The sequence below is a fragment of the Pseudophryne corroboree genome, chromosome 12, assembly GCF_028390025.1.
Source record: "Pseudophryne corroboree isolate aPseCor3 chromosome 12, aPseCor3.hap2, whole genome shotgun sequence".
NCBI classification, from domain to species: domain Eukaryota; kingdom Metazoa; phylum Chordata; class Amphibia; order Anura; family Myobatrachidae; genus Pseudophryne; species Pseudophryne corroboree.
The window spans coordinates 62,473,613-62,499,419 of record NC_086455.1 but is presented as its reverse complement, the minus strand read 5'-3'; the positions used below and the strand labels follow the sequence as shown (position 1 = coordinate 62,499,419).

The 25,807-nt window shown below is 46.3% G+C and overlaps 1 protein-coding gene across 4 annotated transcripts in view; it reads left to right on the top strand.

Annotated features, from left to right (window-relative positions):
• Positions 1-25,807, top strand: part of ITPK1 (inositol-tetrakisphosphate 1-kinase) — a 263,064-nt gene that overhangs the window by 230,944 nt on the left and 6,313 nt on the right. For all 4 annotated transcript variants that reach the window (XM_063947570.1, XM_063947571.1, XM_063947572.1 and 1 more), the window contains exons 6-9: positions 21,082-21,180; positions 21,545-21,585; positions 23,801-23,966; positions 24,694-24,761. In XM_063947570.1, the coding sequence (XP_063803640.1) occupies positions 21,082-21,180; positions 21,545-21,585; positions 23,801-23,966; positions 24,694-24,761 (374 nt within the window). The remainder of the gene's footprint in view (positions 1-21,081; positions 21,181-21,544; positions 21,586-23,800; positions 23,967-24,693; positions 24,762-25,807) is intronic.

The window sequence follows — 25,807 nt, the reverse complement described above, 5'->3', positions numbered from 1 at the left end:
AGACTATGACTTGTAAGAGTTCTGCAGTCTAGCCTGGGGAGTAATGCTCCAGCCTTGCTGGGCGATCGGGGTGTCAGGTTACACTATTATCCTGTGTACCGCTGCATTCCACAAAACTGCATTACCTGCTGCCATAACCAGTATCTCCAGTTCTCCAGTGCAATAATATTCTGCTCTTGATATTTTTCACTGTCCTCCTCTTGCAGAAATGGAATGAAATGATTGGTTAATTCAGCCCAGGGTATATGAAGGGGGTCATAGAGATGGTAAGGCAGGAGCAGGATATTATCACACTGTAAGATTATACTCTTCGGTAGGCATAGTCATTCCATAGACGAAATAAGCCGCACATTCCTTACATGATCACTTACATTCTTCTTATTGTATTCCTGTAGCCTGGTGTGTGTGAGACACCGGCAGTGTACCTCACTATGTGAGACACCGGCAGTGTACCTCGCTGTGTGTGTGTGTTTTGACTTGTTACAGCAGCAGATTTAATTTTCTTGTTTTTCTGTTGGTTATTAGAGACATGATGTGAACTATGATCCATGCAGGATACAGAGGTATTATTATCCTGTAGCACCTGGGGCAAATTTGTCTTTGTAGACTATAGTGTTATTAATTCTTAACTGATTATACTGGATATACTTCTTGTATTCTGTTGCTTGGGTGATTCTGATTCTTGGAAGAATACCAGGTATGCCAGCTGGAAACAATTAGTCCTCCTTTTTATAAGCGGACCAGTCAGCTTTGTAGCTATATCCTAGAACAGTATTATCACATTTGTGAATGCCTAAGGGGACCACCCTGCTATTATATAATATAGTGGTATATAATATAGTGGGGAGGTCTGGCACTCCTAGCGACTAGTCCAGTTCTGCGGCCGGTGCCCTCACAATAGGTAGTTGCAGCAGGTAGTTGCAGCAATCCTATAGATTATGAGCTTGCGAGCAGGGCCTTCCTACCTCTATGACTGTTATCACCCAGTTTGTTACTGTCAAATTGCAAAGCGCAACGGAATTTGCTGCGCTATATAAGAAACTGTTAATAAATAATAAATAAGGTGGGTTGGCGGCACACTGAGCCTGAAATAAATACACAAGGAACTGTAGCAAAATTTGCAATTGGTGTTCCAGACATTCACTAGTGTCTAATCCTGGTATCTAAATAATAGTTATATATAGTGTATGCACTGGGCTTTCCAATTCTTGTATACGAATGTACTCTTTCCCTTGTTAGGCAATTCTCCTAGAACCTTCACACCTAATCCCCCCCCACCCCCCGACTAAATAAAAGTGCAGACTTGATAAAAGTGCAGTAGTTGAAACTGTTCTAGTTGTATGTAGATACGTATGTATGTGTTTAACTATCAGAGACTATTACCGAATTGTAAATTATTTTAGCTTTTTAATTGTGATGTAAAATGTACAGTAATTTGAAACAGAATTATGAATTGATATACTGTATGGGTTACCCACTTAAGATGTAATTAGTGACTTGTCCACTAGGTGGAAGCATTGCACAGTATATAGCTTGCTTGTATTAAGTTTTCATCCTTACAGTAACGGTGGTGAAACGGCGATATAATTGGACCAAATGAAAAAAATTTAAAAAAAAAGCTGTAGATTCAACTCATATGCGACCAACAGAACATAAGGCCGGGGTGCAGTCAAATTTTCATAGTATACTAATTATCCAGGTATTTTATCAGGTAACATCACTTTTTTTATTTTAATTACCACTGGTATTATCGTAATGCTATTACCCTGAACCAAAGTGTTACATTGGAAGAGATGCACACGTTTTATGTCTCACAAGCTTTGTGTTCACCGTTAACGTTCTAGTTTATTTAGAAGTGCAGTTAAAAATATTTCAGAATTAATTAACCATGGTATATATAAGAGCGTGACATGTGACTTCGTGCTGGTGGTTCCGGCCTAATGCCACGGGCTACACTATTCAAATGAGCGGGAGGGGACTGAATTCAGCAGCATTCTGCTAATTATAACAGAGTAATGGCCTGTACAGCTGTACACTGCGTACAAATGTCATTTTGTGTGTGTCAGGTTCCCGGAGAAGTGAGAGACTCCACAATGATAGGGTTGCTTCAGCCGTCACAATGGTTTCCTGCTCTGACTTTAGTTGCAGCAGCATCGTATTATGGGCCCTAATTCAGAGTTGATTTGCAGCAGCAAATTTGTTAGCAGTTGGGCAAAACCATGTGCACTGCAGGGGGGGGGGGCAGGTATAACATGTGCAGAGAGAGTTAGATTTGGGTGGGGTGTATTCAAACTGAAATCTAAATTGCAGTGTTAAAATAAAGCAGCCAGTATTTACCCTGCACAGAAACGAAATAACCCACCCAAATCTAACTCTCTCTGCACATGTTATATCTGCCCCCCCCCCCCCCTGCTGTGCACATGGTTTTGCCCAATTGCTAACAAACTTGTTGCTGCGATCATCTCAGAATTACCCCCATGGGCCCTCATTCCGAGTTGTTCGCTCGCTGCTAATTTTAGCAGAATTGCTAATAGGCTAAAGTCCGGCAGATCTGCGCATGCGTATGCATCTCAGTGTTCACGCGCTAAGCAAATTTACACAAAACTATGCTATTTTACTCACAGGCGAACAGAGCTTTTCAATCGCTCTGCTGATTGACAGGAAGTGGGTGTTTCTGGGTGGAAACTGGACGTTTTCAGGGAGTGTGCTAAAAAACGCAGGCGTGCCAGGTAAAAACGCAGGAGTGTCTGGAGAAACGGAGGAGTGGCTGTTCGGACGCTGGGCGTGTTTGTGACGTCAAACCAGGAGCTAAACGGACTGAGGTGATCGCAATCTAGGAGTAGGTCTGGAGCTACTCGGAAACTGCAAGGAAATTGCTTTTGTTAGCAATTCTGCTAATATTAGCAGAATTGCTAATCTTTCGTTAGCAATTCTGCTATGCTAAAATACACTCCCAGAGGGCGGCGGCTTTGTGTTTGCATTTCTGCTAAAAGTAGCTAGCGAGCGAGCAACTCGGAATGAGGGCCATGGTGCGGGAGCAGTACTACACTTTAACTGTCATTATTTCCCTTGATTTCAGGCTCCTGATGAGAGTAACAGAATGAGTAAGGGTAGGATCCTTTAACCATGTTACTCTGTTTGGCATCTGTCCCTAAATACTGTTTATCTCTACAAGGCAGACAGCGCCAGTATCTGGGCATTCCCGAGTTCCCTAGCAAGCCTTTTACAGTAAGCTATGGACCGCACTGTATGCCAGGGTACATTCTCCGACGCAGCGGCAAGCTTTGCCATCATGAAATCATCACAGAGTTGCAGCTGTTTTTTTGAACTCCTGAAATGGTTCCTTTTTTTTTTTTTTTTTTTTGCTTTTTTATGCAGTCTGTGTTTATTGAGATAAAGAAATCACAGGAACATATCGTCCTCAACATATGTGAACTGTGAACAAGTCAAACAAAGAAAAATAGCATAGGTATATCAAGTTCGGTATGAGAGACACTAGGAAGTGCCAGGGAATATGTTAAATAATGGCCACTAGTAGTGACTATGACAACATACCATAAGTACAGTAATAAGCAAAAATAGCAAAACCTACTAAGAGGATAAAAAAAGAAGAAAAATAATAAATAAGGGAATAAGAGGAAGTAAAAAGGGAATTGGGTCCCTGCCTCAGGTTTGGTGGTGTGGTCTGTCTCCTTGTATGAGGAGCCCAGAGGGTCAGCCAAGGGAACTCTCCTGAAAGAAGAAAAGATAGGATAGATTATGGTTGCGCTAAAGAGACTGGCGGTGAGGGTGGGGAAGAAGCAGGATTTATATGCAGATTCAGCCATACTCCGATGTTACCATCATTATTTTGCTGATAGTTTGTTATTTGATCTGTTCGTTTCCAGATTTGTTTTTATGGCTGTACAGAAAGAGAATACAATTTTGTTGGTCATAGTGAAAAAAATCTTATAGCTTAAATTACAAGATTTTTACAGCAGTTATTACTCATAACCAGTTATGACACATGAGCGCTGTTCCATGTAACCCACGATTGGTGATTAATTTTATCTCTACAGTGGCTACTACTTACATCCAATAGCTCACTTTCCTGCAAGAAACCCCTGTGGCTCGTGTAATCACCATGGGGGGCGATAGAGGATGGAAGGTATGGTTCTGTAGACACATACCCTCCAACATTTTACACACAAAAATCGGTACAAATTAGAAAGGGGGCGTGGCCACGGATAAAGGGGATGTGGTCACGCCCCTTTTCCTATATTTTCAATGGACGTTTGGAGGGCCAAAAATTGGTACAGACCATAAAAAAAGGTACTGCACCTGCTAAAAAGGTACAGTTGGAGGGTATGTAGACATGGTATAGAAATGAACAAGGATTCGGGAACTGCCATAGACAACTTAGGGGTCTTTTTACTAAGCCATGGATGGAGATACAGTGGATGGAGTTAAAGTACCAGCCAATCAGCTCCTAGCTGTCATATTACAGACTGGGTTAGGAGCTGATTGGCTGGTACTTTAACTCCATACACTTTATCTCTACAAGGCTTAGTAAATAGACCCCCAAGTCCCAATTGTACAAAACAGGAAAACGTATTTTGTTATAGGATGAAGTGGACGTGTTGTGAAGTTGCCCATTGCTGATAGTTGGTTATTTGATCTGTTCGTTTCCAGATTTGTTTTTATGGCTGTACAGAAAGAGAATACAATTTTGTTGGTCATAGTGAAAAAAATCTTCTAGCTTAAATTACAAGAAAAGCTTCAAAGTAGCATTTATTAATTCTATAAAATGAGTGGTTGCTATGGGCAACTTCTCCAATGGTCTCCTTCTCCACTCTTTTCACTGCTTGATACAGCTAACCCTAAGGGCGGGATGTACTAACCGCCGCCGCAGCGTTAAGTTACGTTTTCTCTGCGATCTCCTCTAACCGTTCCGCTGGCCGCCGCTTCCCCTTAGCTCCCCAGTCTGCTTTCTCTCTCCTCTCCCTCCTCATCACCGCCACGGCCACTGAGTTCTTATATCACTGCGCTCCCCCTGGCCGTTGGCGCATGCGCACATCTCAACAGGTCCAACAAACCTGTGTGCGCATTCCCGGAAAACCAGTGAGGTGTGCGCATGCGCTAATGGCCAGGGGGAGCGCAGCGATATAAGAACTTCAGTGGCCGCGACGGTGATGAGGAGGCAGAGGAGAGAGAAAGCAGACTGGGGAGCTAAAGGGAAGCGGCGGTTAGATGAGATTGCGGAGAAAACGTAACTTAATGCTGGCGCGGAGGTTAGTACATGCCGCCCTAAATCTCTTGTTGATGTCTAAGGACGATGACCATGAGATATTTGTGACAATGGTTAAAAACAAAAAGTGACCGTCTTAATAGATATGTCTGTAATTATGGCATGCTGGGAATTAGGGCATGCTGGGAACATCACAGCGTTTCTGACATGCTATGTATGCCCCCCAGTTAGGATGTAACCACACCCCCTGTGGAATGTGGTGACACCCCCTGCGAAATGTGGCCACACCCCCTGCCCCAATTGTATGGTATGCCTAAGCAAGCATTTCCATTGCATTAATTGCCTCTCAGTGCTGCTGCATACTGTGTCGAAATTGACGCAAAGCGAATCCTTGATAAGAAAATATCCGATCCTTTCTTTTACATAATTTAGGCACGTTAAATGTTTAAGTTATTTTATTTATATGAGAAGACTAACATTAGATGTAGTAAGTAAGTATATCCGTAAAATGGTGATGGTTCCGAATGATCCACAATTCTGCCGGCTTGCTTAGGAGCCATGGTGGTCATTCCGAGTTGATTGCTAGCTGCATTCGTTCGTTGTGCAGCGATTAGGCAAAAATACAGCACTTCTGCACATGCGTATGCGGCGCAATGCTCATGCGCGACGTACTATTACAACGACTGATGTAGTTTCACACATGGTCTAGCGAAGCTTTTCAGTTGCACTGCTGGCCGCAGAGTGATTGACATGAAGTGGGCATTTCTGGGTGTCAACTGACCGTTTTCAGGGAGTGTTCGAAAAAATGCAGGCGTGCCAGGAAAAACGCAGGAGTGGCTGGTCGAACGCAGGGCGTGTTCGGGACGTCAAAACAGGAACTGAACAGTCTGAAGTCATCGCAAGCTCTGAGTAGGTTTTGAGCTACTGTAAAACTGCACAAAAAAACGTTGCCGCCGCTCTGCGATCCATTCGTTCGCACTTCTGCTAAGCTAAAATACACTCCCAGCGGGAGGCGGCATATCGTTTGCACGGCTGCTACAAACTGCTAGCGAGCGAACAACTCTGAATGACCACCCAGAAACGCTGCATATTGGCTCTAAATCCCAGTTTTCATCAGTATCCTACAGAACAGTAGTAAAAGTCTAATGGGATTAAATGTTTCTGCAGAATGCAAATATTTAGAAAGAGCGGCAAATGGCCTTTGTGCGCGCTCAAAGCGAGGCCTCAAATATTTATTTAAAACAGGACCGATCATGTTTTAGCTAAATGATTTATTGCATAGAGTTTAGTGTTCTATAAAGTAGAACTTTTTGTTACTTGGCATAACTTTTTATTTTTTTTTATTCTTTTTTTTGCAGATGCTTTTAATCATTTTTGTTCCTTTTAATTTTATTTTAAATTACTGTTTCTATTTTTGCCTCTGTGCAATAACTTGTTTTATAACCCATGAACAATCGGTAATTTTTATGCTCACTAATAGGTCATTTATACGGACCCAGCACTAACTGAAAAGCTGTATCTCTGCTTTTTGCAGCAATACAGAGATTTTGTGGCATTCCACTGCTACTTATGGGACATTTGTGCAAGTTTTTTTTTTTTTATATATATTCATTTTTGCTAACACCGCAATATTGTTGTTTAAAAAAAAATAATAATATATGGCTGTAATATCAAAGTGCCTGACCAGGCTAATTTATTAGGTAGATGTTATTTTTCTCTGTTATACCGAACACAGGGGCAGATGTATAATTACTAGCCTTTCTCCCATTGGGGCAGATGTATTAACCTGGAGATGGCATAAGGAAGTGATAAACCAGTGATACGTGCAAGATGATAAACCCACCAGCCAATCAGCTCCTAACTGTTAATTTACATATTGGAGCTGATTGGCTGGTGTGTTTATCACCTTGCACATATCACTGGTTTATCACTTCCTTATGCCTTCTCCAGGTTAATACATCTGCCCCATTATTTGTCAGGACCTGATTTTCCCTTTTAGAGCAGCAATGCAGGTCCCTGCAACAGTGGAATGTATCTTTTTATTTTGCCTAAGAGGGAGAGTGTTAATTCACCTCTTAGGCGAATTGCGCTCTTCCTCTTTTCGGGTTATCTTGATCACAGATCAAGAGTTAGGACTTGCTGTGTGCATGTGGGTTTTCCTCCCAGCAACACTCGTGCTTGTATGTTAGCACATACGGGCTTCTACTGAATAGACGCAGAGACGGGTCTGTCCGGTCACTGGAGGTGCTGAAGAATCCGGAACAGTGAAGAGACTAATGGGCCTATTTACTAAGCCTTGATAAGTGTCCGGAGATAAAGTACCAGCCAATCAGCTCCTAACTGCCATGTTACAGGGTGTGTTTGAAAAATAACAGCTAAGAGCTGGTTGGCTGGTGCTTAATCTCCGTCCAAGGCTTAGTAAATAGACTATCTAATGCACAACCAGTAGTCGGCAAATCCGATAAAGATAGAAATCGGAAAAGTCAGTGCAGTGCATACATTGGTTTGCATATCGGCGCACTATCTTGCGGATAATCTTTTTACACGCAGCACCACAGTAATACAGGGGGAGAATCTGCACATACTGTGCACAGTTACCACTAAACCCCATAACACTGGATGATGCATCACGCTCACAGACTCACCAAATGTATTTGTCACATACGGGACTAGCCAAGTCCACTACCGTTTTATAGCGGAAACCCTTACTTGATAATTCAGCTTATCTCCAAATTAGGAGCCTTTTTTTTTTTTTTTTTTTTTATGAAACCCAATGAGAGAGCTGTATACAGTAATTGAACTTGTCAACCTATGTTGAAAACTCAAGATACACTGCTCCTCCTTTTACAGTGTCACATACAGTATGGGACATTTTTGCTCCTTTTCATGGAATCGCCCTTTCAATAGCGCAGCAATTAATTTAACAATCCCGGGTTCCTTATTCACAGCCAGCCTATCGCCATTGGCGAAGTGTCACTGTAAAATTCGCATTTGCAACCATTGGCACACTAGTTTGACCCATGTGTATATCTTGGCTATATTGAAGCAACCGATATCCTAAAGGGAGTCCTGGCTGCTTTTTTTATTTTTTATACCCTCTTCAGATTAAAAGGCTGGGTCGCACCCGGGATTTTGTACAAGGGTACAACCCAGATGCAACCCGGCTGAGACCCCTTTCAGACAGGCGGCTGGGTTATTCCCGAGTCGGCGATTTCACTGCACACAAGTGCAGTGCCACCTCTTCCTATGTTATAAACGGATCCCGGGCCGGACTGATTCAGGTAACCTATTTACACTGAGCCTTATTACCCTGATCCTTCCCGGGAAAACCCCTGGTCACCAGCAGGGTTGGATACCCTGGTCACTGAACCCGGGTTTAGTAGTTTCCCATGACAAAAGTCCTGGGTTCACGAGCAATAACCTGGGATTTTTATGTATCGGAAAAGGGGATATTAAAAACACAGTGAACTTACAAACACAGTAATGAATCAACATGTGTGTGCATGACTGTACTTATTGCAGATAGTAATATTGATTTATTAATAGAACGTTTTCATACAAGCTATCCTGTTGAAGCTGCCCGGTAGTGTGTGTGCACTGAGTGTGTCATTGTGCTTTTGTCATTTCAGAAACGGAACTTGTCAATCATTATGATTGTTACATATTTGTTTACATTGTATAATGAGGTGGCTGAACAAAAAATGCGGGTGATTTCATGTAGCCTGCCTATAGCAGTGATCCCAATATAAGAATATGGAAGGGGGGGCTTAGCATAAATCACTGGTCGCACATTATCCTCATTGTGGCTCTGCTTTTCATTACCATAGCAACCACAGTTACACGGCACATGATATAGTTACTATCCAGGAGTTTGGAACACTCCTCTCAGCTTTGTAGTCACCTTTTAATTTTCCTCTATAGCATCACATGACATGATGCTGGAAACTGTGACCCTGTGGCAGCCATATTTGTTTGCCTTACAGAGAGAGAATAAAAAGGAGATAATTTTGTAGGAGGATCACATTGATAACTCAGTGGTATTTTCCTTGCTACTTCTATGTGGGATTTTTTTTATTTTAGTTGTCATTTAGACATTATGAATCAAAGACATATTGGGTAATTTGTACATCGCAACTAAGTCATGGTATATAGCATTTGCGAAGGAATACACAGTATAATTTTTACAATCAAACAGTGATAACCTATATCAGACCCACCAGTACATCCAAAACAAGCATTGGTATATAACAAAGATAAGACAGTGTGGCAATCGCCATATTACACCTTAATATAGGACCTGATGGGAGATACCAAAGTAATTCCCCCTATCAACTAAGCTATATGGGTGGGTCGTGCATTGCCAGTTGTGTAAGATACCAAGTAGTGTTTTTCAAGCTATGGTGGATCTGACGGCTGGTGTTAAGGGGGAGGGTATTCATGTATGACTGCCACAATGTAAAAAAGCGCTCCACCTGTTTTTCTTTGTCTACTATTGCTTCCACCCAATCCATTTTAAACAAGAAATTAAGTTTTGCTAAAAATAAAGGTATCTGTGGGCGTGCACGGTCAGTCCATCCCTGAAGGATCGTTTTCCTGCCAGCTGCACTCAGAGCCAGTAGCAGCTTCTTACTCTCCGGAGTCATGTGTTGGTTTGGGTCAAGGACCCCTAAAATCGCCCAATCAGTAGTGAAGGGTACAAAGGTTACTAATTTGGTTTCCGCGTATCGGTGGACTAGGTGCCAAAAATACTGAATTATGGGGCAAGCCCAAAGGCAATGGTAAATGTCTGCTATATCCTGGTAACATTTTGGGCAAGAGTGAGTCTCTGAGGATCCCATTTCAAAGCGCCGAAGTGGGGAAAGGTACATATGGTAGGTATTCAAAAAGAGTTCAAGGTACATACTGGCTGGGTACATACTGGCTGGAAGCACTTTTCGAGAATAATATAGGGTTTTTTTTCCAGAGCAGGCACGGACAAAGCAGGAAAGTGGATCAACCACTTGGACATACCTGCATTTGCTTTACTTTGGTCTATACTTTTCCTTAAAAAAGTGTAATGGATTGAAATGGCTTTAGACGTAGACACTGGATATGCTAAGAGACGTTCCAGTCCAGTCCAACACCCAAAAATGCCCCAATATATGTGATACATAAAATCGTGCTTGTAAGAAAGCTAGGGGGTATAGCCTAACCACAGTTTGAGGAAGCCTTCGTAAAGGTCAAAAGTAGTCTATCAGCTATAGTGACGAGGTGCCTAATGCTAGTAATCCCCGCCAGTCTCCACACAGTAAAGGGGTGAGCAGCCATGCCATCAAGAAAGTTGGCATTCCTAATCAAAGGCAGGTGTAAAGAATGGTAGGGATTTAAGACGGCTGAGTGACGTATGATATGCCAGATTTTTCGTGTTGTCCATAAAAGTGGGTTTAACTTGAAAATTTTGGGTATTTCTCGATCGTGCTGGTGCAATAAGCAAATTAGGTCCATGGTAGGCAAGAAACCTTGTTCTAGAGAGGTGTTGGTATACACAGAAGTATTGTGAAGCCAGTCACTTAAGTGCCTTAATAATGCAGCGTGATTGTAAGCCACATGGGGGTCATTCCGACCCGAAGTAGATTGACAGGAGGAAGGCGTTCCGGGGGGGGCGTAAACTCACCGTTTTTTGGGCGTGAAGATCCGAACGCAGGTGTGTCGAGGCATTCAGAGGGCGGATGTCTGACGTCAATTCCGAAACCTGCAACGCTGGATTCATCGCACTGTGTAAGTAAGTCTTACCCTGGTCTTGTTTTACACAAAACTTACACAAGCGATCGCAGCCTTGCTATGCAAACCCCCCATAGGCGGAGTCTAGTAGATCGCACGGGCAGCAAAAAGTTGCTACGTGTGATCACCTCGGAAGGCAAACCGTAAATAAGGGCCAATAGAAAGTCAGTACTATTATCAGAAGAATGTAAAGAGGAAACGTAGGGTATGCAGAGATCGGGGAGTGGAGAACAGGTGGTGGGGGGGGGACACGAGGAGGGTAGGGAGCCAAGCAGGGGAGAGAAGAAAAAGAGGTGGGGAGGTATTAGTAAAGAGATGGGGTGACAGAGAATGCTAGTACCGTAGGACCATTCAGTGGGGAAGTCGGGACACCTCGGCAGAACACCGGCTGCACTACACCGGGACTCAGGCAGTGGGAACCAGGTGACCGTATGTATGCCAGCTACAGAGAAGGGAGGCTAAATCCACCTACGTAAGCAGGTCCCACCAGAAGAAGCTGACACCAGGCAGCCGAAGAGCAGGGCACCCCAGCGGATGCTAGCAGAGCCACCCTCAAGGTGAGGTGAGGAGAAGCAGGTTACAACGGGTCCCAGATGGGTCTTCGTCTCATCAGCCGCAGCAATCCCAGGAGAATCAATCACACTATCACCCTGTGCCGTGAAGAGAAGCCAGCAGCCTCCTGCACCCGGGAGCCCGCACTCCACAGTAGCTACTCGTGCGGCAGCAGATGACGAACAGCGGATGCAGCAAATACCGCCGGACTTTGCCCTCCAGATGAGTAAGGGGATACGCGGCTGAGTGACTAGACCCGGGAACATGGCAGTAGGCGCGGTATACTCCACGGCGGCTTTGGTGAGCAGGTCACCCTCCAACAGAAATCAAAGGTGGGGAGCCAGATTTACAGCAGTAACGAGCCACTAGTAGAAACGTAGCAGGGGTGGGGATGGGAAGAAAAGAAGCCCATGATAAGGCTTCAGCGTTGCAGTGAGAGACCCCATGCCATGTGGACGTCTCAATGCAGGCAGGCCACCAGTCACGATGGTTGGACCCCGGGGAATATAAATTGGGCCCCACACAAGAATAGGCTTAATCGCTTCACCACCTTCACGGCAATCAAATTCTCCACTTGAAATCCAAGTCAGATGGTTATGGAAGGAGGATTAGAGTAGATTGTAGCATCTGTGTAGGAGCCCTGCTAAAAATCGGCCATGCTAGATGCCCCGCCCACCGGAAGTCCTCTGTGGGATTTCTCTGACGTCCTAAGTGGATGCTGGGACTCCGTCAGGACCATGGGGAATAGCGGCTCCGCAGGAGACAGGGCACAAAAGTAAAAGCTTTAGGATCAGGTGGTGTGCACTGGCTCCTCCCCCTATGACCCTCCTCCAAGCCTCAGTTAGGTTTTTGTGCCCGGCCGAGAAGGGTGCAATCTAGGTGGCTCTCCTAAAGAGCTGCTTAGAAAAAGTTTGTTAGGTTTTTTATTTTCAGTGAGACCTGCTGGCAACAGGATCACTGCAACGAGGGACTTAGGGGAGAAGAAGTGAACTCACCTGCGTGCAGGATGGATTGGCTTCTTAGGCTACTGGACATTAGCTCCAGAGGGACGATCACAGGTACAGCCTGGATGGGTCACCGGAGCCGCGCCGCCGACCCCCTTGCAGATGCTGAAGAGAGAAGAGGTCCAGAAATCGGCGGCTGAAGACTTCCCAGTCTTCTTAAGGTAGCGCACAGCACGGCAGCTGTGCGCCATTGCTCTCAGCACACTTCACACCAACGGTCACTGAGGGTGCAGGGCGCTGGGGGGGGGCGCCCTGGGCAGCAATGAAAGTACCTATGCTGGCTAAAAATACATCACATATAGCCTCTGGGGCTATATGGATGTATTTAACCCCTGCCAGGTTGTCAGAAAAACGGGAGAAGAAGCCCGCCGAAAAGGGGGCGGGGCCTATTCTCCTCAGCACACAGCGCCATTTTCCCTCACAGAACTGCTGGTGGGAAGGCTCTCCCCTGCACTGCACTACAGAAACAGGGTTAAAACAGAGAGGGGGGGCATTTTTGTGGCGATATTATTACATATTAAGATGCTATAAGGGAAAACACTTATATAAGGTTGTCCCTGTAAAATTATAGCGTTTTGGTGTGTGCTGGCAAACTCTCCCTCTGTCTCCCCAAAGGGCTAGTGGGGTCCTGTCCTCTATCAGAGCATTCCCTGTGTGTGTGCTGTGTGTCGGTACGTGTGTGTCGACATGTATGAGGACGATGTTGGTGAGGAGACGGAGCAATTGCCTGTAATGGTGATGTCACTCTCTAGGGAGTCGACACCGGAATGGATGGCTTATTTAGGGAATTACGTGATAATGTCAACAAGCTGCAAGGTCGGTTGACGACATGAGACGGCCGGCAAACCAATTAGTACCTGTCCAGGCGTCTCAAACACCGTCAGGGGCTTTAAAACGCCCATTACCTCAGTCGGTCGACACGGACACTGACTCCAGTGTCGACGGTGAAGAAACAAACGTATTTTCCATTAGGGCCACACGTTACATGTTAAGGGCAATGAAGGAGGTGTTACATATTTCTGATACTACAAGTACCACAAAAAAGGGTATTATGTGGGGTGTGAAAAAACTGCCTGTAGTTTTTCCTGAATCAGATAAATTAATTGAAGTGTGTGATGATGCGTGGGTTTCCCCCGATAGAAAAGGCTCTCACACGCTTATCAAAACAAGTGGCGTTACCGTCTCCAGATACGGCCGCCCTCAAGGAGCCAGCTAATAGGAGGCTGGAAAATATCCTAAAAAGTATATACACACATACTGGTGTTATACTGCGACCAGCGATCGCCTCAGCCTGGATGTGCAGCGCTGGGGTGGCTTGGTCGGATTCCCTGACTGAAAATATTGATACCCTTGACAGGGACAGTATTTTATTGACTATAGAGCATTTCTATATATACGAGATGCACAGAGGGATATTTGCACTCTGGCATCATGAGTAAGTGCGATGTCCATGTCTGCCAGAAGATGTTTATGGACACGACAGTGGTCAGGTGATGCAGATTCCAAACGGCACATGGAAGTATTGCCGTATAAAGGGGAGGAGTTATTTGGGGTCGGTCCATCGGACCTGGTGGCCACGGCAACAGCTGGAAAATCCACCTTTTTACCCCAAGTCACATCTCAGCAGAAAAAGACACCGTCTTTTCAGCCTCAGTCCTTTCGTCCCCATAAGGGCAAGCGGGCAAAAGGCCAGTCATATCTGCCCAAGGGTAGAGGAACGGAAGAAGACTGCAGCAGGCAGCCCCTTCCCAGGAACAGAAGCCTTCCACCGCTTCTGCCAAGTCCTCAGCATGACGCTGGGGCCGTACAAGCGGACTCAGGTGCGGTGGGGGGGGTCGTCTCAAGAGTTTCAGCGCGCAGTGGGCTCACTCGCAAGTGGACCCCTGGATCCTACAAGTAGTATCCCAGGGGTACAGATTGGAAATTCGAGACGTCTCCCCCTCGCAGGTTCCTGAAATCTGCTTTACCAACGTCTCCCTCCGACAGGGAGGCATTATTGGAAACAATTCACAAGCTGTATTCCCAGCAGGTGATAATCAAAGTACCCCTCCTACAACAAGGAAAAGGGTATTATTCCACACTATTTGTGGTACTGAAGCCAGACGGCTCGGTGAGATCTATTCTAAATCTGAAATCTTTGAACACTTACATACAAAGGTTCAAATCAAGATGGAGTCACTCAGAGCAGTGATAGCAAACCAGGAAGAAGGGGACTATATGGTGTCCCTGGACATCAAGGATGCTTACCTCCATGTACCAAATTGCCCTTCTCACCAAGGGTACCTCAGGTTCGTGGTACAGAACTGTCACTATCAGTTTCAGACGCTGCCGTTTGGATTGTCCACGGCACCCCGGGTCTTTACCAAGGTAATGGCCGAAATGATGATTATTCTTCAAAGAAAAGGCGTCTTAATTATCCCTTACTTGGACGATCTCCTGATAAGGGCAAGGTCCAGAGAACAGTTGGAGGTCGGAGTAGCACTATCTCAAGTAGTTCTACGACAGCACGGGTGGATTCTAAATATTCCAAAATCGCAGCTGATTCCGACGACACGTCTGCTGTTACTAGGGATGATTCTGGACACAGTCCAGAAAAAGGTGTTTCTCCCGGAGGAGAAAGCCTGGGAGTTATCCGAGCTAGTTAGGAACCTCCTAGAACCAGGCCAAGTGTCAGTGCATCAATGCACAAGAGTCCTGGGAAAAATGGTGGCTTCTTACGAAGCGATTCCATTCGGCAGATTTCACGAAATAATTTTTCAGTGGGATCTGCTGGACGAATGGTCCGGATCGCATCTTCAGATGCATCAGCGGATAATCCTGTCTTCAAGGACAAGGGTGTCTCTTCTGTGGTGGCTGCAGAGTGCTCATCTACTAGAGGGCAGCAGATTCGGCATTCAGGACTGGGTCCTGGTGACCACGGATGCCAGCCTGAGAGGCTGGGGAGCAGTCACACAGGGAAGAAATTTCCAAGGAGTGTGGTCAAGTCTGGAGACTTCTCTCCACATAAATATACTGGAGCTAAGGGCAATTTACAATGCTCTGAGCCTAGGAAGACCTCTGCTTCAAAGTCAACCGGTGCTGATCCAGTCGGACAACATCACGGCAGTCGCCCACGTAAACAGACAGGGCGGCACAAGAAGCAGGAGGGCAATGGCAGCAAGGATTCTTCGCTGGGCGAAAAATCATGTGATAACACTGTTAGCGGTGTTCATTCCGGGAGTGGACAACTGGGAAGCAGACTTCCTCAGCAGGCACGACCTCCACCCGGGAGAGTGGAGACTTCATCTGGAAGTCTTCCACATGATTGTGAACCGTTGGGAAAGACCAAAGGTGGACATGATGGCGTCCCGTCTGAACAAAAAACTGGACAGGTATTGCGCCAGGTCAAGAGACACTCAGGCAATAGCTGGGACGCTCTGGTAACACCGTGGGTGTACCAGTCGGTGTATGTGTTCCCTCCTCTGCCTCTCATACCCAAGGTACTGAGAATTATAAGAAGGAGAGGAGTAAGAACTATACTCGTGGCTCCGGATTGGCCAAGAAGGACTTGGTACCCGGAACTTCAAGAGATACTAAGAAGGGACTTGCTTCAGCAAGGATCATGTCTGTTCCAAGACTTACCGCGGCTGCGTTTGACGGCATGGCGGTTGAACGCCGGATCCTAAGGGAAAAAGGCATTCCGGAAGAGGTCATCCCTACCCTGGTCAGAGCCAGGAAGGAGGTGACCACACAACATTATCACCGCATTTGGCGAAAATATGTTGCATGGTGTGAGGCCAGGAAGGCCCCCACGGAGGAATTTCAACTCGGTCGATTCCTACATTTCCTGCAAACAGGAGTGTCTATGTGCCTCAAATTGGGGTCCATTAAGGTTCAAATTTCGGCCCTGTCGAATTTCTTCCAGAAAGAATTGGCTTCAGTTCCTGAAGTCCAGAAGTTTGTCAAGGGAGTACTGCATATACAACCCCCTTTTGTGCCTCCAGTGGCACTGTGGGATCTCAACGTAGTTCTGGGATTCCTCAAATCACATTGGTTTAAACCGCTCAAATCTGTGGATTTGAAATATCTCACATGGAAAGTGACCATGCTGTTGGCCCTGGCCTCGGCCAGGCGAGTGTCAGAATTGGCGGCTTTGTCTCACAAAAGCCCATATCTGATTGTCCATTCGGACAGGGCAGAGCTGCGGACTCGTCCCCAGTTTCTCCCTAAGGTGGTGTCAGCGTTTCACCTGAACCAGCTTATTGTGGTACCTGCGGATACTAGGGACTTGGAGGACTCCAAGTTGCTAGATGTTGTCAGGGCCCTGAAAATATAGGTTTCCAGGACGGCTGGAGTCAGGAAAACTGACTTGCTGTTATCCTGTATGCACCCAACAAACTGGGTGCTCTTGCTTCTAAGCAGACGATTGCTAGTTGGATGTGTAGTACAATTCAGCTTGCACATTCTGTGGCAGGCCTGCCACAGCCAAAATATGTAAATGCCCATTCCACAAGGAAGGTGGGCTCATCTTGGGCGGCTGCCCGAGGGGTCTCGGCTTTACAACTTTGCCGAGCTGCTACTTGGTCAGGGGCACACCCTGGCTGAGGAGGACCTGGAGTTCTCTCACTCGGTGCTGCAGAGTCATCCGCACTCTCCCGCCCGTTTGGGAGCTTTGGTATAATCCCCATGGTCCTGACGGAGTCCCCAGCATCCACTTAGGACGTCAGAGAAAATAAGAATTTACTTACCGATAATTCTATTTCTCGTAGTCCGTAGTGGATGCTGGGCGCCCATCCCAAGTGCGGATTGTCTGCAATACTTGTACATAGTTATTGTTACAAAAATCGGGTTATTATTGTTGTGAGCCATCTTTTCAGAGGCTCCGCTGTTATCATGCTGTTAACTGGGTTCAGATCACAGGTTGTACAGTGTGATTGGTGTGGCTGGTATGAGTCTTACCCGGGATTCAAAATCCTTCCTTATTGTGTACGCTCGTCCGGGCACAGTATCCTAACTGAGGCTTGGAGGAGGGTCATAGGGGGAGGAGCCAGTGCACACCACCTGATCCTAAAGCTTTTACTTTTGTGCCCTGTCTCCTGCGGAGCCTCTATTCCCCATGGTCCTGACGGAGTCCCCAGCATCCACTACGGACTACGAGAAATAGAATTATCGGTAAGTAAATTCTTATTTTTTGCTTTATGGTAAAATTCAGGTTTTTTAGTTTCTCTCAGAGATTATGGATTTAATCCCTGAACTGCTCAGAAACAGAAAGTTACATCAATAATCCTACCGATTCTCACAAGAACGTGTATGGATCTTTCTCTGTATTTGAGGATTTCTAGTAGCTTTACGGGAATATATTTTTCTGACTAAAATAATTATGTATGCTGCCATTATAAAAATGCTTTTGACCAAGGGCAGTGCAGCTTTTAGTGTTGCCCACATTCCCCTGTGTTAATAGAGCATCAGTTCATTGAACTGTTCTGGGACTCCAGGTCGACAACAAAAAGGTTGACACCAATTGGTCGACACACAGGTCGACATGGACAAAGGGTCGACATGGAAAAGGGTCGACATGGAAAAAAGGTCAACATGAGTTTTTAATGGGGGGGGGTTTGTGTAGTTTTCTTCGTAGAGTGACCGGGAACCCCAATTAGTGCACCGCGTCCCCTCGCATGGCTCGCTATGCTTCGGGTATGGTGCCTTCGCTCCGCACAGATTACCGTTCCAATCGTAGTCCACGTGGATCGTTAAGAATGAAAAAGTTCCAAAAAAAGAAAAAAATTGTGATAAACTCATGTCGACCTTTTTCCATGTCGACCTTGTTCCTGTCGACCCTTTGTCCATGTCGACCTTTTGTCTGTGTCGACCAATTGGTGTCGACCTAAGGTGTGTCGACCTTTTTGTTGTCGACCTGGAGTCCGGATACCCATTGAACTACTCACAGCAACACAGACAAGTTATCATGAGAACAGGACTGAATGTGACAGGGGCAGTATATCAGGAGATGATGTGTACGTGAGGACAGGGCTGCATGTGACGGGCAGTATATCAGGAGATGATGTGTACTTAAGGACAGGGCTGCATGTGACAGGGGCAGTATATCAGGAGATGATGTGTACGTGAGGACAGGGCTGCATGTGACGGGCAGTATATCAGGAGATGATGTGTACTTAAGGACAGGGCTGCATGTGACAGGGGCAGTATATCGGGAGATGATGTGTACGTGAGGACAGGGCTGCATGTGACGGGGGCAGTATATCAGGAAATTATGTGTACGTGAGGACAGGGCTGCATGTGACAGGGGCAGTATATCAGGAGATGATGTGTACGTGAGGACAGGGCTGCATGTGACAGGGGTAGTATATCAGGAGATGATGTGTACGTGAGGACAGGGCTGCATGTGACGGGCAGTATATCAGGAGATGATGTGTACTTAAGGACAGGGCTGCATGTGACAGGGGCAGTATATCGGGAGATGATGTGTACGTGAGGACAGGGCTGCATGTGACGGGGGCAGTATATCAGGAAATTATGTGTACGTGAGGACAGGGCTGCATGTGACAGGGGCAGTATATAAGGAGATGATGTGTACGTGAGGACAGGGCTGCATGTGACAGGGGCAGTATATCAGGAGATGATGTGTATGTGAGGACAGGGCTGCATGTGACGGGCAGTATATCAGGAGATGATGTGTACGTGAGGACAGGGCTGCATGTGACAGGGGCAGTATATCAGGAGATGATGTGTACGTGAGGACAGGGCTGCATGTGACGGGCAGTATATCAGGAGATGATGTGTACGTGAGGACAGGGCTGCATGTGACAGGGGCAGTATATCAGGAGATGATGTGTACGTGAGGACAGGGCTGCATGTGACAGGGGTAGTATATCAGGAGATGATGTGTACGTGAGGACAGGGCTGCATGTGACAGGGGCAGTATATCAGGAGATGATGTGTACGTGAGGACAGGGCTGCATGTGACGGGGGCAGTATATCAGGAGATGATGTGTACGTGAGGACAGGGCTGCATGTGACGGGCAGTATATCAGGAGATGATGTGTACGTGAGGACAGGGCTGCATGTGACAGGGGCAGTATATCAGGAGATGATGTGTACGTGAGGACAGGGCTGCATGTGACGGGGGCAGTATATCAGGAGATGATGTGTACGTGAGGACAGGGCTGCATGTGACGGGCAGTATATCAGGAGATGATGTGTACGTGAGGACAGGGCTGCATGTGACGGGGGCAGTATATCAGGAGATGATGTGTACGTGAGGACAGGGCTGCATGAGACGGGCAGTATATCAGGAGATGATATGTACGTGAGGACAGGGCTGCATGTGACGGGGGCAGTGTCTTGATGCGAGGGGGGGAATAGAGGCAGTGGGAAGCCACAGACTGGTAGTTGTATAGTGGGAGGAGCAGGATCCCCAGCAGTACAGATTACAGTATATCAGTAGGTGAGTGATGTGTTTAGTGAGGACAGGGCTGCATGCGACAGGGGCAGTGACTTGATGTGAGGATAGATATGGGGGCAGCGGGAAGCCACAGATTGAGAGTTATATATTGTAGGGAAAGAAGCAGAGTCCGCAGGTGGACAGAGTACAGTATATCAGGAGATGAGTGGTGTGTAATACCCCTTTCACATCACACAAATAACCCGGTACCGACCCGGCATATTGCCGGGTCGACACGGGTCAGCGTGTGGTGTGAAAGCGCTATAGCCGAAATCCTGGGTCGCCTGACCCGGCAATTCAACCCGGGAATAAAGCAGTGTTTTTCCCGGGTTGAATACTGTGTCAGTGGCAGCGTAAACAGGCTCCCGGATCGGACCCATTCACTACAATAGGGAGAGGCGGCGCGGAGATGATCTAATCTCCCAGCTCTGCCTCCGCCCCTGCTGCCAAACCCCCCCCCCCCCCCCTACCCCCGTCGCTATGGCAACCCGCCCTGCATATTGCCGTGTCGGGGAAGCCAGCAGCAGCGTCCAATGCCGGTTCTCACCCGGGAACGACCCGTTTCCAATTCCCGGGTGGGATCCGGAATTGACGGTGTGAAAGGGGTATTAGTGAGGACAGGGCTGCATGTGACAGGGGCAGTGACTTGATGTGAGGATGGGTATGGAGGCAGCGGGAAGCCACAGACTGAGAGTTATATAGTGGGAGGAGCAGGATCCCCAGCAGTACAGATTACAGTATATCAGTAGGTGAGTGATGTGTTTAGTGAGGACAGGGCTGCATGTGACAGGGGCAGTGACTTGATGTGAGGATGGGTATGGAGGTTACGGGAAGCCACAGACTGGAAGTTATATAGTAAAAGGAGCAGGATCTGCAGCGGCACTGAGTAGGGATGTGACTCCATCTTATGCAGGAAGGTTGTAATATATATTATAAACACTTTTATATAAATGTTTATACAGAAACCTTAGTTTTGTGTGCAGTTATGGGCTTTAGGTGGTAAATATGAACATTGTATCCGTTTAGACCCATGTTATGCCACAACAAATCATTATGAATGTTCTGGCTTACGAAGCTTCTGTCTTTATGTATTCCAGATGAAAGGTTGTGTTCGCCCCCGTTCATGGAGCTGTCAACAGAATGTGGAGAGGACACCTTGAAGCTTATAGAGAAAAATGGCCTTGCCTTCCCATTTAGTAAGTATTGTTACCATATTGTATAACGATAACCTAAGCTTCTATTTACACGGTTGAGGTACTGCCGGATAGTAGGCCTATCCTGTTTCTCTCACCACCTCTAACATACAGTGGTGCTTGAAAGTTTGTGAACGCTTCAGAATTTTCTATATTTCTAATGAAATTTGGTTTAAAACGACCTCAGATTTTCACACAAGTCGTCTAAATAGAAAAAGAGAACCAAATCAAACACGAGACAAAAAAACTTGACGTGCTAATTTTTTTATTGCGGAAAATGATCCAATATCACATATGTGAGGTCCTGTGTCTGCCACCTAGCCAGCCACAAGGGCGGCGCTCTTATCTGTTTCCTTTCTTGTTTCAGTCTGCAAGACGAGAGTGGCCCATGGCACCAACTCACACGAGGTAAGAAGATAGTTCATCTCTGGTCCTTATTAGCTTTCCCATTAATTATAAATCTGTGAAGTAGTCATGTTAGGCAGGTAGATAATAACCCATTGTAAGTGCTCACAAGCCGGGCGCTCCTTCCGCCTGTCTTCCTCTGCTCCCACCTCATCTGCCTGCAGTCTTCGTGCCTAATTGTGAGTTGGGCAACGTTCGAATGCAGGCGGATCTTGCATGTATCTGCATACTGCGCATGCACCGTGAAAAGCAAACGCTGACTGCAGATGCTCCGCACCATGCATGTGCACACGGATGGAGATTGGAAGAGCGGATGTATTCATTTATGGGTGGTGACCATGGGGTTGTGCAGAACTGCTTTGTCTCATGTAAGAGTCAAGGACTAATCAACAGACCTCCATGCTTGTTCATAGCTTGTTTCAGACAGATATTTTGCACCCAGGAAAAGTAATGCCGGCAGTTGCAGAAGTAAATCCACAGACCGTATGGTCTCCCTGTGTATGTACTAATTGGCATATACAGGCGGTTACCCACATCAACGCAAACTAATAAGTAGCTGCATGAGCTGAATTTGTATAAACACACCTTACTACACTCATTCTACATGAGTGACCCTTCTTACCCCCCCATCCACCTTCCACACACCCGTTCTGCCGCCAACCCCTTCACCACCTTTCAACCCCCGATCCACCACTCACATCCTAGCTTCGCCACCCACCTCTGCTCTGCCACTCACCCCTGCTCGGCATCCCACACCCCGCTGCTTTACCCTGCCCCTTCTCCACCTCCTAACCCCGATCCACTGCTTACCCTACCCACCCCCCACTCTGCCACCCACCCCTGCTACGCCTCGCGCTCCACTGCCCAACCCTGCTCCGCCGCCCTCCCCCCATGCCACCTCCACACCCCTGTTCTGCTGCCAATCCCTTCTCCACCTCTCAACCTTGATCCATTGCTCACCCTTACCCCCCCCACACTGCCACCCACCCCTGCTCCGCCTGCCACACCCAACTCTACACCCACTCCACTGACCAACCCCGCTCCGCCACCCACCCCTGCTCCGCCTCTCAACCGCAGTCCACTGCTCACCCCCCTTACTCTGCTGGCCACCTCCACTCTGCCACCCACCCCTGCTCCACCTCCCACACCCCATTCCACCTCCCACCCACGCTTCACCGCCCAATCCAGTCCGCTGCCCACTCCACCTCCAACCTCTGCTTCACCTAACAACACAGATTGACCGCTCACCTCCCCACTCCACCTCCCACACTCCGCTCTGCCACCCACCCCTCCTCCACTCAAAAGCCCGATCCCCCACCAAACCCTTGCTCCACCTCTCACACCCAAATCCACCTCCCACCCCTGCTCCTCCTCTCACACCTGCTCCACCTCCCATCCCTGCCCCACAGTTTGTAAAGTTTGTTGCATGCAAAATACATGCAGGGCTGCAATCGCACTATGTAGGTACACTCGCATGAAAACTTACAACCTGGCATAGTAGTCCCTCCGCATCAGCTCCACTGGGTATTGTATTCCCAGACTGGGACACAAGACTTGTTATTTAATATCCTATAAGCCCAAATATTTAACTGCACCTCCAAAAATGACACATCCCAGTGTTCTGTTCAGGTTCGTAGTGTGGAGCCTGTTTTGGCAGCGTAATTCCACCCTCTTGTGATGAATTGGGTGAGAGAAGCTCAAGCAGCTAATTCTTTGTCACAGGAATAAACTATGGAGTGTGCTACATTGTTAATGGATCCCAGCTGTCAGTGAACGTCTAGTGGGATAAGTGGAGAAAGAAGCCTGTAGCTGGATGGCTTATTCTGTAATTTATCCCTCATATCCCATGTTACAGCCATCCTTCTCCATCTCCCGTCCCCTCTTGTGAAATCGCGGCCAGCTTTCATGAAAAGTTTGTTTTTTTACTTAACATTTTTTTTACTTTTCTCCAAAGCATTTCTACGTTCAGCCTGAGTAATAACTGTCCTGCATATTAAAGAAAGTAATACCATTGTTTAATATTATTTTTATATATATATATATATATATATATATATATATATAATTCCATAGAAATGGAATAAAAATAGCACCATTTAACTAATATACACTCATTATATAAAAAAAGGCCCATTGTATCATTATGTATAAGTTGTAAGAGGATTAAAGTGCCACAAGCGGCCTTGTACAAATGGTCTGTGCGGTGTGTGTCTTGTAGATGGCCATCATATTTAACCAGGAGGGTCTGCGGACGATACAGCCACCCTGTGTGATCCAGAGTTTCATCAGCCATAATGCTGTGCTCTACAAAGTCTTTGTAGTTGGAGACTCGTACACAGTCGTGGAGAGACCATCGCTGAAAAACTTCTCCCCAGGAAGTTCAGGTAACACTCACCTGCAGTGACTGTAGTGACCCTAAATATAATAAATAATTGGGCACAACTAATAAAAATGCAGTTAAACAAATGATGTTGATTACTATTGCATTTGTGTTGCACTCTTACTTTATTTTATACTATAGTGAGCCCATTGAGCTAAGTGAATGGAGCAAGAAGTGAGAGCTCTGACCACAGCTTGTTAATGGATTTTATTAACAACTCTGCCACCTTGTGACAAGTCTTAGAATTGCATTGGTTTCTTATCTTTGAACCAATGAGATAGTAGGATTTGGTATGAAATCCCGATTGACGGGATCCCGGCGGTCCAAATACCGATGCCGGAATCCTGACATTTGGAATTTCGACCTCGAGTTCAGCTTGTCCCCTCGCGGGCTCACAGCGCTTGCCACGCTTCGGGCTCTGTATTATATTCCCCCTCGGGTGGTGGCGTGCACCACCACCTGAGTGGGAATACCAGGCGTCACTCGGGATTTCAACCGCAGGATTTTCCCTGCTACGGGGATTCCGGCGTCTGTATTTTGACCACCGGGATCCCGTCATCTAGGTAATAAACTGCGGCCCTAATTTAATCTTTGTTTAGAGCTTCAGCTTCAGAGATTTTCTATGCGATATTACCTTCCCTTTTACTGTATTGTTTTGTAGTACCAACCTGACAGGAAGCGATTACTCACCTACAATATAAATTCTTATTCTTATTCTTTCTTACTTCCAGATAGAGAATCAATATTCTTTAATAGTCACAATGTGTCGAAGCCAGAATCTTCTTCAGTCCTAACAGCGGTGAGTGATTTTGGTTTATTCTGCTTCATGGTCCGAGACGGCGGATAGGCTGTCCTGGGAGATAATTACGCACACACACACACACCCCCCCCTTCCCCCTTATTCCGCGTATTAGTGGGAAATTGTGACGTTTCACTGGAATCTATCCGTGTTATTATCAAACTTGTATTTAAATGAACTGGGAACTGTAAAGTTAAATAGTACAAATTGCCCCCCTCCCTTGTTTCTGTGATAAGTACTGCCTGACCTTGGCAGGAGCGAAGACAGTACCCCTGCACAGACCTGGTGATTTCTTCTCACTCCTGCCGCAGCAGCCCTTGTCTCATACATGTACACACACGCCCTGCAAGGTGGGCAGGCTCACTTACCTGCAACAGATTGTACAGATGTCTCCTCTTGGCCCATAACAACCAATTAGATTCTAGCTATTAGGATAAATCGATACTAGTGAAATGAGAGACAGAAGCTGATTGATTACTACGGGTATCTTTTTCACTGGCCCTCTTTGGAAGGTATAATACCTCTTCCCCATAGCGTTTGTATGTGTGTGTATTACACAACAATAGTTGCCTCGTGATTGTGTAGACAGTAACCTACAGACCAGAACTAATTTTATTGCTGTAAAGAAAGATCCTCTTGGATTTATGGTCGCACGGTTTCGGTTGAAGGGCTAATTAAATAAATTCTTCTGCCTTCATCATATAAATGCTTTTCTGAAAGACACGGCAGAAAACCGGGGCTAAATAAACGAAAGCATAGGGAATAATAAACCGGCGACTCCTTTTACTGGTAGAAATCTGTCTGGAACATTTTATATTTGCATTGTGAAATACTGAGACCTAAAAATGTATTGAGTGAACATATATTTTGGGGATGACTTGGAGTAAGTGCACCTCCCTGACCTTCTAAATTGTGTGTATCCCACACTTCAATTTCCAATAACTCGAACAGATTTTAATAGTATTTTTATGAAAGTAAAAATTCACACAGTAGTCATAGGGGTATATTCAATTAGGGTCGAAAACTGGCGTCTGTTGAAAAGACGG